General features: G+C 48.9%; 1 protein-coding gene across 1 annotated transcript in view; it reads left to right on the top strand.

Annotated features, from left to right (window-relative positions):
• LOC128404818 (uncharacterized) overlaps positions 1 to 14021 on the top strand; it is a 41702-nt gene that overhangs the window by 26982 nt on the left and 699 nt on the right. The window contains exons 12-19 of the mRNA XM_053370771.1: positions 6916 to 6993; positions 7090 to 7178; positions 8552 to 8588; positions 9057 to 9205; positions 9668 to 9730; positions 9843 to 9918; positions 11473 to 11557; positions 12867 to 12954. Of these exons, the coding sequence (XP_053226746.1) occupies positions 6916 to 6993; positions 7090 to 7178; positions 8552 to 8588; positions 9057 to 9205; positions 9668 to 9730; positions 9843 to 9918; positions 11473 to 11557; positions 12867 to 12954 (665 nt within the window). The remainder of the gene's footprint in view (positions 1 to 6915; positions 6994 to 7089; positions 7179 to 8551; positions 8589 to 9056; positions 9206 to 9667; positions 9731 to 9842; positions 9919 to 11472; positions 11558 to 12866; positions 12955 to 14021) is intronic.

The raw sequence follows: 14021 nt of genomic DNA on the forward strand, positions 1-14021 counted from the left end.
ACCCATTGTTTAGCCCGGACACTGAGGTCCAGCTCCGAGGGCCTTCTGACGGTTCCCTCGCTGCGAGAAGTGAGGTTACAGGGAACCAGGCAGAGGGCCTTCTTGGTAGTGGCACCTGCCCTGTGGAACGCCCTCCTATCAGATGTCAAGGAAATAAACAACTATTTTTCAGAAGACATCTGAAGGCAACCCTGTTTAGGGAAGTTTTAAATGTTTGATGTTTTATTCTGTTTTTAGTGTTCTGTTGCGAGCTGCCCAGAGTGGCTGGGGAAACCCAGCCAGATGGGCAGGGTATAAATAATAACATGCTGTGATGGGATGGTGAGCTGCTTGTGCGTAAAATCCTAGTCCCTCAGAGTTTGGCTAAGTCCACAAACCTCTGTCTGTGACGGAGCTCCTTAAGCATGGCTCCATCAGTCGCTCGTAGAATCGGACAGTGGGCGTTTACGGAACTTCTTCCAGCATAAAAGCTCCTTAACGGAAACGCGTCTTCTGGACTCTCGGCGTGACAGTTTCCGGCGAGGAGTGGGTGTCCCTATGGGAGGTCCTGAAACCTCCCCACTATTTTCGCTGGAAGTGTCTCTGAGCCCTCCCTCCGACTCACTTTCCCTTGGAGCTCTTCCTCTCCCCCTGCTGGTACCTTCCCCAGCTGATAAGTCTCTCTCAGCCTCTGTGAGCCCTTTCACCTCCTGCTTCTCTGATGGCAGTTCCCTGACATCCACCTCCCCTCCAGGGCCCCCTTCACCACCTCCCCTTCCCTCCTCTGCGGGAGGCGAGGGAGCAAAACCCCTGAAAGAACCTCCCTCATCTTCCGAAGTTTCGAACACTTCCCTCCACCTGTTACTGTTTCCGGTTTCCAAGTACTCCTCCTCATCGGAGTCTGTTCCTTCTTCCAACTCCGATTCCCTGAATCCTTCCAGTTCCTCCTCATCGTCGGTGGTGCCAAAGTACTCCCTCCGGAACCTCGCTACTGGCTGAGGTTTCCTGGGGAACCTTTGGTGGAACGTTTCGATCAAGATCTCGTCACTGACCTCCTCTGCCGTCACCCAGGTGTTTTCCGACTCCGGTTCCCCTTCCCACGCGACCAAATACTCCACCTGATTACCCTTCCACCTGGAGTCGATGATCTCCGCCACATGATTGCTGCTTTCCCTTTCTTCTAAGACTGGCCCCCGTGTGGATACCCCTTCACCTTCCCCCCTATATGGTGACAGTAATGACCTGTGGAATACTGGGTGCAGTTTCATGTGGTTCGGTAACCGGAGTCTGAAAGCCACTGGGTTGACCTGTTGGATGACCTCAAATGGTCCCAATCTTTTGGGTCTCAATTTCTTGCAACCCCCCTTGAACGGCAACCCTTGGGTTGACAGCCAGACCTGACTCCCCACCCTAATGGTTTCACCTTCCCTTCTGCTCTTGTCTGCCTGCCTCTTATATTCTTCTTTGGCCCTTTCTAAGTTGAGTTGGAGTTGACGATGGATCGCTTCCATTTCTTCTACAAAATGTTCGGCGGCCGGGACACTCCATCTCTCCTCTCCTCCCCCTGGAAACGCCCTGGGGTGGCACCCATAATTAGCCAAAAAGGGGCTCATCCCGGTGGACACATTCTCCGCATTATTGTAGGCAAATTCTGCTAGCGCCAACTTTTCGACCCAATCGTTCTCTCTGTCATTGACATAACACCTCAGGTATTGTTGGAGGATACCGTTTGCCCTCTCCGCCTGCCCATTGGTCTCAGGGTGCCTGGCAGTCGAAAAGTTGACCTCTACGTGCAACAAGCTCATAAGTTTCCTCCAGAACCTGGACGTGAACTGTTTCCCTCTGTCGGAGACCACCCTCAAGGGGGCGCCATGCAGCCTAAAAATATGTTCTACAAACAATTTCGCTGTCTCTTCCGCCGTGACTGCATGTGAGCAAGCTACAAAGTGACCCATCTTAGTTAACAGGTCTACTGCGACTAGTATGGCGGTTTTCCCCTGGGATTTAGGCAGATCAGTCATAAAATCTATCGATACCGCCTCCCACGGTCGTTCTGGTGTGGGTAACGGTTCTAATAACCCCGCTGGTGCCCGCCTTTCTCCTTTGGCTCTCTGGCATTGGTCACACCCTCTCACATACTCCCGTACATCCTCCCTCACCTTGGGCCACCAAAACTCCCTGGTCACCAACCACATGGTCTTGTGTTGCCCAAAATGCCCCGCTGTGGGGTTGTCGTGCAGCTGTTTGAGTACTCTCCCCCTCAATTCCCCTTCGGGTATATATAGTGCCCCTTTGTAATACAATGCCCCGTTTCTTTCTTCAAAACCTCCGGGGTCTTCTCCCTCTCTCCTTAAACCTCTGAGCTTATTCTGGGCGTATTCATCATTTACCGTTCCCTCTACCAGTTCCCTTTGCCCCACCCAGGCCGCCCCACACACCCAGCGGTCCTCTGGGATAATATGTCTCTCTTCAGGCGCTCCCTCCCCCTCCAAATATTCAGGTTTGCGTGAGAGAGCGTCCGCTCTGATGTTTTCTGGACCTGGCACATAGCAAATTTCAAAATGGAATTTGGAGAACTCCTGGGCCCACCTCACTTGTCGTTGGTTGAGCACTCGTGCCGTTCTCCAATACTCCAAATTCTTGTGGTCCGTACACACTTGCACCTTATGCTGTGCGCCAATTAGTAAATGTCTCCATCTCCGGAACGCTTCGTGAATGGCGAGTAGTTCTCGGTCATATACGGTGTAGTTCCTCTCGGATTTGTTCAGCTTACGCGAAAAGAAGGCACACGGTCTCCATTCCGACTTATTGCTCCCCGGCTGAAGCAGCACCGCCCCCACCGCCCGGTCTGAGGCATCAGTTTCCACTCTCATGGGTTTTTGTAAATCCACATGCAGGAGCTGTTCTTCCGAAGCGAACGCCCTTTTCAATTCCTCAAATGCTTGCTCCGCCTCCGCCGTCCAAACGAATTTCTTCTTGCTGCTGAGACAGTCCGTGATGGGAGCCGTTAAGTGGGCAAAGTTCTTGATGAATTTACGGTAAAAGTTCCCAAACCCTAAGAACCTTTGCACATCCTTTTTCGTTTTCGGTGTCTTCCATTCCAGCACCGCCTGGACCTTGCCTGGATCCATGGCTAATCCCTTGTCTGATAAGCGGTACCCCAGGAATTCCACCTCCTTGGTGTGAAACTGACACTTCTCCAATTTCACCCACAGCTGGTTTGCTTGCAGTTGGCTCAGCACTTCCCTGACATCCTTTACATGCTGCTCCTCATTCTCTGAATATATCAACACGTCATCGAGGAAGGCCACGCAATTCTTGTAGAGCAGAGGTCCCAGGACATGGTTCATGAACGATTGAAAACATGCGGAGCCTGATTGTAATCCGAAGGGCATAACTAAATATTCAAAAGCCCCCAAAGGGGTGAACATGGTGGTTTTCCATTCATCCCCTTTCCTTATTCGTATCAGGTTGTATGCCCCTCTCAGGTCCAGTTTCGTGAATATCTTTCCCTTCCTCACCCTGGTCAAGATGTCATCAATTCTGGGCATGGGGAAAGCCACTGGTTCTGACACTGCATTTAAGGCTCTAAAGTCCACTACAAGCCTGGGTTTATCCGTGTTTTTTTTTGTCCACAAAAAACACTGGGCTCCCCCCCACCGCTCTGGACTCTCTGATGAAGCCCCTCTTCAGGTTTTTATCAATAAACTCCCTTAACTCCTGCATTTCCCTGTCTGACATGGCGTACAGCTTGCCCACGGGGAGCTGGGCTCCAGGGACCAGGTTAATTTGGCAGTCAAAGGCTCTATGCGGTGGTAGTTTATCTGCTTCCCTTTCGCTGAAGACCTTGCTCAGGTCAGCGTATTGTTTGGGCACCTTCCCTTTGTCTGCCACTTCCGTCCCTGCTAGAAAGGCTTTTGCCCCTTCTGGCACCTTTCCCTCTCTGCAGTGTTCCAGGCAATGTGCTGACCCAAAGGAAACCACTCTCTGATGCCAGCCCACTAGCGAATCATGCAACGCTAGCCAGCTCATTCCCAAAATAACGGGAGCCCCTCCCAGGGTGGCCACATTGAACGCTATCCTTTCGGTGTGCCTGGCCACCCTCATAACCATTGGGACGGTCTGTAGGCTAACTTCTCCCCCCAACAGCTCCCTCCCATCGATCGTGGTCACCTGCAGGGGGTTGCTTAAAGGGAGTATCTGTATCTGGTGTTCAGCTGCAAACTCCTTACTCATAAAATTACAGGAGCTGCCTGAGTCCAACAGCGCCTTTGTCTTTAGTGGGTATCCGTTTGCCAGCTCTAGCAACACCTCTATTACCAGGGCTGGTCTTGGAGGTTCCGGAGTGGGCACTTTTACTGCTCCTTGGCCTGGCTGCTGTGCCCTGACGGTGGCAGCCAGGCGTTGGCTTTTACTGGCTCCTGGACTCCCTCCTCCTTCCCCCCAACAGCTCCCGCCATCCCTTGCCATTCCTTTCTTTGCGGGCAGACTCTGGCAAAGTGACCTGGCTGCTGGCAGAGATAACATTTCTTGATGTTCTTTCCCTCCTTCTTCCTCCCTTCACTGGGATTTGAAACTGCGCGCGCGCGCGCTGTTCCAACTTCCATCGGCTCTCCTGGCGGGAAAGTTGGCTCCGGAATCTCTGGAATGCGGAAATCCCTCCAACGCTCTCCTTTCCCTTCCCGCTTCTCCAAGGCTCTTGCCTCCTGGCGCGCTCCAATGGTCAGCGCTGATTTGGTCAGCTGGTCCATAGACTCCGCCCTGGGCGCCCGGGAAAGTTCGTCTTTCACCGCCGAAGAAAGCCCCTCTTCAAAAAGCATTTGAATGGGTTCCGCCGATAGGTCCCACCCCAATTTATGTATCAACATTGTAAACTCGGTCCAGTACTCACGAACCGATCGGCTACCCTGTTTATAAGCCATCAATTGTCTGCGCACCAGTCCCTGTTCAATCTCGCTGGAAAACATCAAATCCATGGCGCGAAAAAACTTCCTCGTGTCCTTCAGCATTTCACTATTCCCTGCCATCAGGGGTCTAACCCAGTCTCTCGCCCCCCCTTCGAGATGGCCAATCACAAACGCCACTCGCGATGCCTCGTCGGGAAAGTCGTCAAACTGCAGCTCGAGAGCATACTGCATCTCTGTCCTAAAGGCTTGATAGTTCCTGGGGTCCCCCTGCGCCCTCCTTTCCTCTAGCCTCGCCGTTTGCAGCGCTAGCTGGACTTCCAACACCCTGTACCTTTCTTCCAGGCTTGGACCCTCTCCAGCTCCTCCTGCTCCTCCGGCTCCGGCTGGGTTGCTCATGATGCCTCTCTGCACAAGCTGCTTTCAGGGACTGTCCGATTGCTGTGATGGGATGGTGAGCTGCTTGTGCGTAAAATCCTAGTCCCTCAGAGTTTGGCTAAGTCCACAAACCTCTGTCTGTGACGGAGCTCCTTAAGCATGGCTCCATCAGTCGCTCGTAGAATCGGACAGTGGGCGTTTACGGAACTTCTTCCAGCATAAAAGCTCCTTAACGGAAACGCGTCTTCTGGACTCTCGGCGTGACAGTTTCCGGCGAGGAGTAGGTGTCCCTATGGGAGGTCCTGAAACCTCCCCACTATTTTCGCTGGAAGTGTCTCTGAGCCCTCCCTCCGACTCACTTTCCCTTGGAGCTCTTCCTCTCCCCCTGCTGGTACCTTCCCCAGCTGATAAGTCTCTCTCAGCCTCTGTGAGCCCTTTCACCTCCTGCTTCTCTGATGGCAGTTCCCTGACACATAATGATGATGATAATGATGATTATGGAGAGCTTAACCACAATCCTGGATTTGGATGACATGCTAAACCAGACTTTTGGCTTAGCTGCTGTGGTGCACTGATCTGAAAAGCAAAACAGCTGCAGTCTCCGAAGCCGTGGTTTGGCTTAGTGTGATGTGTGAATTTTGTGTGTGTGTGTGTGTGTGTGTGTGTGTGTGTGAGAGAGAGAGAGAGAGAGAGAGAGAATCTGTGTCTACCATATTCCTGAGAACACAGGCAGCTTTCTATATGAACTGGAAACTTGCTTGTTGTTAATGTACTTTCTTATTTCACTGTATAATATAAAACAGAGAGAACAATTATAGCACCAGACGAAGATGAAGCTCCCACGTCGCCTGCCACGTCAAACCCTCACACATTCTTCCGTCCACCTGAAAGGGGTTGGGATAAGGTGGTGGAACAGACTGCGCCACATCAGATTATATACGTGCAGCCAATTGATTCCGATGCTCCACATGTATAACTCCCTGCAGATAAAAAATTTTAAAAAATCCTTCCAGTAGCACCTTAGAGACCAACTAAGTTTGTTATTGGTATGAGCTTTCGTGTGCATGCACACTTCTTCAGATACACTGAAACAGAAGTCACCAGACCCTTATATATAGTGAGACAGTGGGGAGCGGTATTACTCAGAAGGGTGGTGGGAATGGGTGATTGACTGATAGGTGTGGTAAACCTGTTAACGACTGCAATTGGTCTTACAGGAAAAAGCAAGGGGTGAGATGGCTAAAAATAGCTTTATCGTGTATAATGTGAGAAGAATCCAATGTCTCTATTCAGACCAGGTCTCTCCATGGCTTTAAGTTTGGTAATAAGTTGCAATTCAGCAACTTCTCTTTCCAGTCTATTTCTGAAATTCTTTTTCTATTCAGTCTATTTCTGAAATGCATACAAAAGCTCATACCAATAACAAACTTGGTGTCTAAGGTGCTATTGGAAGGAATTTTTTTATTTTGTTTTGACTACAGCAGACCAACATGGCTACCTACCTGTCCCTGCAGATAGAAAGCTAGCACATGGGGTGGGGGAGAGTTCCAGCTAGAACCTTGGCCTGCTGTGATTTTTTTCTACTTGCAAGGTCTTTCTTTTATTTTATAAGGATCCAGAATGCAAGTTCTCCCCCCCCCTTTTTTTTGGCTAGGCCCCTTGTCTACATCAGTGGCAGACGCGGCTGTTGCTTATGCGATCTTGGCTGGTCCTGACCCCTGCTATCCATATGGTGAGTCTTAACTGCCCATTCGTTCCCATCCGAGTAGCACGACATATCTTTTTTCCACTGCGTGCCTGTTGACGGTTCCTTTTTTACCTGTTTCAGGATTAGGCCAGCCCAAACCATCCCTCTGTGGAGTCCTCACACCTGATCTGAAGGACTTGAAGTTGGGGGTTGACTGGACTTTCTTTAAGGTGCCTGTTTACCTCTTCGTTTCTCTTGCATCCTTCATCTACATGCAGCCGCTAGGAGAGATCATCAGGGGGTTTGGGCTGGGTGTCCATCAATATGTGGATGATACCCAGCTCTACCTCTCTTTTAAATCAGAACCAGTGAAGGCAGTGAAGGTCCTGTGTGAGTGTCTGGAGGAGGTTGGAGGATGGATGGCAGCTAACAGATTGAGGTTGAATCCTGACAAGACAGAAGTACTGTTTTTGGGGGACAGGAGGCGGGCAGGTGTGGAGGACTCCCTAGTCCTGAATGGGGTAACTGTGCCCGTAAAGGACCAGGTGCTCAGCCTGGGAGTCATTTTGGACTCACAGTTGTCCATGAAGGCGCAGGTCAATTCTGTGTCCAGGACGGCTGTCTACTGGCTTCATCTGGGACGCAGGCTGAGACCCTACCTGCCCGCAGACTGTCTGGCCAGAGTGGTGCATGCTCTAGTTATCTCTCGCTTGGACTACTGCAATGCACTCTATGTGGGGCTACCTTTGAAGATGACCCGGAAACTACAACTGATCTAGAATGCGGCAGCTAGACAGGTGACTGGGAGTGGCCGCCGAGACCACATTGAAAGACCTACATTGGCTCCCAGTACGTTTCTGAGCACAATTCAAAGTGTTGGTGCTGACCTTTAAAGCCCTAAACGGCCTTGGTCCAGTATACCTGAAGGAGCGTCTCCACCCCCATCGTTCTGCCTGGACACTGAGGTCCAGCGCTGAGGGCCTTCTGGCAGTTCCCTCACTGCGAGAAGCCAAGTTACAGGGAACCAGGCAGAGGGCATTCTCGGTAGTGGCACCCACCCTGTGGAACGCCCTCCCACCAGATGTCAAAAGAGAACAACAACTACCAGACTTTTAAAAGACATCTGAAGGCAGCCCTGTTTAGGGAAGCTTTTAATGTTTGATGCATTACTGTATTTTAATATTTTGCTGGAAGCCACTCAGACCGGCTGGGGAAACCCAGCCAGATGGGCGGGGTATAAATAATAAATTATTATTATATTGAGATGCGGCCACTTCATCTTCAGAATGTTGCTTCCTGGGTGTTACATGAGGGATTCCGGGCACTTCATGCAGCTCTTAATCTCAGGATCATGAGTCTGAGTTCCACTTGTTGGGCAAAAGATTCCTGCATTGCAGGGGGCTGAATCAGGTGACCCCGGGGTCCCCTTTCAGCTGTATAATTCCATGTCCCCTAAGGAGATGTAAGGCCACCCTATGACTCTGTCACATGACTGGGAACGTGGTGGGTACCATAGACAAGAGGAGGAGAAAAGTTCTTTAATTGTGGTTCCGCAAAGGTGGATCCTTGGGAATAACTCTTTTTTTTTTTGCTTGTCTGCCAGGCATGTGATGCTGAAATCCTAGCCACCTGCCAGAAAGGTAAATCATTCATAATGAACTGAAAAAAAATGTTTAAAAGTACTTTCCCAAAAAACAAACAAACCCAGAGTCCTTTTTGTTGGGAAGAACTCAGAAGGAAATTCCCAGATGTCAGAAAATGTTATTTATGTATGGCACCACCGCGGTTTGTGTTTTGTTAGCCCCAAAATGTAAATAAGTTTTGACTGATGTAACAATGGAATACTGAATGGTTTAGTTTATATAAAATATGCCGGGATTCATGCTGTGCAAAATGAATCATGGAAAGAGAGGAAGGGAAGTCATTGATATTTTAAGTGAATATTCTAAAATGTAAAACAGAAATTTAATTTTAAAAAAACCTCAAAAAAGAAAGCAAGGCAAACTACATCCCAGATTTGCTGAAACAAATGGGGACACTTGTTAGGCTATTAAGTCTCGCTTATTTCCCTCCCCCACCCCCTGGCGGCGGCTGCCACTGATGATCAGCTGTGAAGTTTCTGGAAGGTTTAGGTGCCTCCGTGGTTGATGTGTCCCTGCCAGAACTGGAGGAGATCCGAGTGGCTCATGTGATCTGCATCCTTAGTGAGATGAGAGATTTCCTGCAGCCTGACTTCAACAATTCCTTTGACCAAATGGTAAGTGGAGGGCTGACTTGGAACTGTAGTCCCAAAACAGCCAGAGACTCGAGTTTGGGAAACCCTGGGATAGATTGTGAAGCCGCATCTTCCTCGCCAGGGCCACCAATTAACCACAGTTTCTCCAAACACAGAAATGGTGCTTTCCCCCCCTTGCTTACCGCACTGAGTGGCACGTGAACTGGCCTAGCAGTTCCCATATTCCTTTCCGTTTTGGCCCTGCGGAGATTGTGACACACCTTGCTCGACGACGACGAGGAAAACACATCTGCACATGGCTCAACTCTGCCTGTATCTGTGCCTTTTTGTCTCTGTTCTCTGGCGGAAGGTTGTGTGTGTAGAGGGGTCTTAACTTCAGCATAGCTCTGTGCCGTTACAATACCTACATGTCTGTTCTAGGTGGGCAGGTTGTCCATGACTATTTAGGATTAGGGTTTACCCCCGTGTTTCTTCCTTTTCCAGAATCTGGAGACTCGTCTTAATCTTGCAATCGCTTCTCAGTTCACAGCTCTGGATTATATTAAGGTAAAAGGCAATTAATTGCAAGATTGCACCATTATTTTTATTTTTTGCTGTATTACAGTAGGGTATGCTTTCCTGTCTTCCCCATGGACTCAATTCCCACTTGTGTTTGCAGGCAAATCGGCAGCGGAGCCGCACCATGGCCCTTCTACAACAGATGTTTGCGAATGTGAACTGTCTTATTACCCCAGGTATCTGATGCCAGCTGAATTTAACACTATTTATATCAACTTGTAGGGGCTTTATTGGCCTGATTTGCTTCCCGTCCTGCATGTGCTCTGGTCTAAATTAAAATGTTTTCATACTGAGTGTAGTAGCGCCTGGCCAAATGACGCTGGGTGTTTTAAATGCAGCAGGGCATGAGGTCATCACGGTTCCCCCGTTTGTTCCTAGAGAGAGGTGGTGTGTCTTTTGTGACTGGTCTGGGTATGTTAAAAAGGTTACATGTGTTGTCACCTACCAGGTGTTGAATCTCTAAAATGGGCACATTTCCTAAGCCATCTTCTACATGTGTAATACCCTCATCATATAAGGCATATCAAGGGAGATTTGAACTGTAATTTGTGGCTTGGCTCACTTTCTTGGTGTTTTTACTCCCCTGGGCACCTTTGGGAGGAAGAAGGGGATATAAATTAAATAGGTAAAGAAAAATATGGATTTATGTCATAAAATGTATATACTAAAAAAACAACTGGCCTAATGCAGCCAGAAATATGCTAAAGATTTTTTGCTGAACTAGGTGAATTAAAGTGGTACTTAGATAGCAGAACATGCACTTTGTATGTGTATCATTTCAGATTCAATCCATAGTGCCTGTTTAAAGGATTTGTGTTTTGCAGGCAGATTTCATCAGCAAAAAAAAATGCTTTTTCGCCTTTGACCTAACATCCCTTTTTCATTATCTGATATTTTTTATTGAAAGTTTTCAACATACAATGCAATAAAAGTCAGACTAATCTAAATAGAGAAGAAAAGCAAAAGAAAAGAGAGAGAAAACAAAGAGAGAAAATAAGAGGGAAACGAGAGGGAAAAATATAAAAATACAGAACCCTCTGTCAGGGATAGATTTTAACCCTTATCTCACACAAAAGGGAGAGGACCCTCCCTGCTCTCATTTGGGAGCTTCTATTTCTTCTGCCAGTCTCCCATCCTGGGACTTCTTCCCTTCCCTGCCTCTCACGCAGGGTCCTTCATCAGTCATCCATCACCTTCCTGTGAGTAAATTGCGGTTTCAGTAAATTTTGGCTTTCAGAACCAGCTCAGCTAAGTCTTATGTGTGGCATAAAGGTAAAGGGACCCCTGACCGTTAGGTCCAGTTGCAGATGACTCTAGGGTCGCGGCGCTCATCTCACTTTACTGTCCGAGGGAGCCGGCATACAGCTTCCAGGTCATGTGGCCAGCATGACTAAGCCGCTTCTGGCAAATCAGAGCAGCACATGGAAACGCCGTTTACCTTCCTGCTGGAGCGGTACCTAATTATCTACTTGCACTTTGACGTGCTTTCGAACTGCTATGTTGGCAGGAGCTGGGAACGAGCAACGGGAGCTCACCCCATTGTGGGGATTCGAACCACCAACCTTCTGATCCTTTTTTACTGGGAAACAATTATGGGGGTTGACTGGAAACGTTCACAGTGAGGGATAAGAGGGACCGTTAAGAGCCTATATAACTCAGGATAAAAGCATGCAACTTATAAAAAACACCCCAAAAACCCACTCCACACAAACATTTTTCTCTTGTGCAAGGTACTGCATGCTGTGCCCCAAGAATCCAGGACTCTGATCTTCTGACTGGGTGTAGCGATGTTAGGACCACGCTCCGGACCATGAGGTAAAGACATGTGTTTTTCAAAGCAAAACTGTGGCAATGAGGAAGGAGGGCAGGATTCTAGGGGGACCTGGCTCCCTCCAAAGTGAAATTGGCCATTGGATACATGCAAACTGAGACTTGCTTTGGTTTGCTGTCTTTGCCATCTTAAAGAAGAAATAATGCTCTTGGGATTTTTAACACTCCATGTTGGCTGGGTTTCAGCTGATAGAAACACCCCAGTTGGCTGGACTTCTTTGAGGGGAGAGTAAGGGGTTCTAGATGTGCAGCCCAAGTCGTTTTCCAGCTTGACCTTCATTGCTCAACAAGTATATATCTGCTATAGCAGGGCTGGGAGCTGCATGCCAATGGAGGATGGGGCCAAAGGGAAAAGTGGGCATGGATGTGACCCTTGAGCAGTAGGCTGCATTTAAGGCATGCAGATGTTGGAGGGTTCTACAAACATCTTTCCATCTAGGCAAGAAAGTAGCGGAAGAATGTTGCCTCAGGAGAGTGAGGAAAATCCTCAGGGATGATTCACACCCTGGCCAGGACTTTCTTGATCTCCTGCCCTCAGGCAGAAGATACAGAAGCATGATTAGTCTCACTAACAGGGTAAAGAACAGCTTCTATCCGTGGGCTGTTAGGCTGCTGAATGAAAAGATAACAACAGGGCAACTGACTTTCGGGTTTGGTGGGTGTGCGTCAGTAAACGAGGGGAATTAAGACTAAAAGAGCTGCGTGGGGGGTGCTTGTGTAATCTCACTGTATACAAATTGTACAAGCGACAATAAAGTATTTCAGTTGTCACAGTTCACATTCCAGTGGTACCTCAGGTTAAGTACTTAATTTGTTCCAGAGGTCCGTACTTAACCTGAAACTGTTCTTAACCTGAAGCGCCACTTTAGCTAATGGGGCCTCCTGCTGCTGCTGCGCTGCCGGAGCACAATTTCTGTTCTCATCCTGAAGCAAAGTTCTTAACCTGAAGCACTATTTCTGGGTTAGCGGAGTCTGTAACCTGAAGAGTATGTAACCCGAGAGACCACTGTACTCAAGGAAGATGTGAAGCTGGGCTGTTGAGGGATATAGTCTTAGGGCAGACTTTCCCAAACTTGGTTCTCCAGCTGTTTTTGGACTAGAACTCCCATCATCCCTAGCTAGCAGTACCAGCGGTCAGGGGTGATGGGAATTGTAGTCCAAAAACAACTGGAGAACCAGGTTTGGGAAACAATGGTCTAGGAGGGAGAGGGTGTGGCTTAGGGAGTCCTAAGGATCAGAGAAAGATGTCTGCTGGGCCACCTCTGATGTGCCCCTTCTCTCTTGATATTTGTAGGTACATGCAACTGGCCAACTTGACTGGCATCCCAGCACTGGTAATACCAGTTGGGTATTCTATTTCAGGGCTTCCTATCAGCATCCAGGTAAATACGACTTTCTCTTGCTAGTAAAATGGGTAAAGGACCCCTGGATGGTTAAGTCCAATCAAAGGTCACTATGGGGTTGTGGTGCTCATCTCGCTTTCAGGCCGAGAGAGCTAGCATTTGTCCAGACAGCTCTCCGGGTCATGTGGCCAGCATGACTAAACCCCTTTCTGGTGTAATGGAACACTGTGATGGGAGCCAGAGCACATGAAAACGCAATTTAGCTTCCCACTGCAGCGGTACCGATTTATCTACTTGCACTGGTGTGCTTTCGAACTGCTAGGTTGGCATAAAGCCGGGGCAAAGCAACAGGGGCTCACCCCGTCATGCAGATTCGAACCGCTGACCTTACGATCACCAAGCCCAAGAAGCTCAGCTCCACTGCCTCCCTCTCTTGCTGGCACCTCTCATAGTTCATCCCCATACACATAGTGGAAACAACCACATTAATTCACTCCTAACTTGGCACCTGCCTGATGCCTCTCACCCTGGTTCCTCTCAAATGTGGCAATGAGGATGAGAGTTTGCCCCTTCCTGGCCAAGGATCATGTGTGCTGCTCTGAAAGCTGGTTTGTTTTCCTCTGAAAAGATGGGTGCTCTCTGGTCACATTTTATATTACTGCAGGATCCTACTGAAATGTATGCAGGCTTCTTCTTCTTGCTTCTTGGCGAAGAAACCCTTGGCTGGTTGTGTTTCAAATACTAGATGTGTTAGCCAGACGTAAAATGCTAGCGCCACGTAACAATGGAAATGCAACTACCCCATTCTTTTTCACACACCGTCATATAGATGAAATACATCCGCTGGCAGGTGTGGTAGCTCAAAATAGACACATTTGCCCCCATGGTTTGTTAGGATACAAGCAGGAAAACCTGCCATATGAGGACATTCAAAGGGTGTGAGTTTGAAGAATGCAAGAGCAGCCCTGCTGCAGGAAACCCAGAAGCCATCTATTCCAGCACAGGGGCCAACCCAGGGCCATAGCTTGTGGGTGGGGGTGCTAGCTGGGTTTTTTTGCCCCCAGTGGAAGTCCCCAGAGAGGTGCCATTGAGGCTCCCAGCCTGTG

The sequence above is a fragment of the Podarcis raffonei genome, chromosome 17, assembly GCF_027172205.1.
Source record: "Podarcis raffonei isolate rPodRaf1 chromosome 17, rPodRaf1.pri, whole genome shotgun sequence".
In the NCBI taxonomy this organism is placed as follows: Eukaryota; Metazoa; Chordata; class Lepidosauria; order Squamata; family Lacertidae; genus Podarcis; species Podarcis raffonei.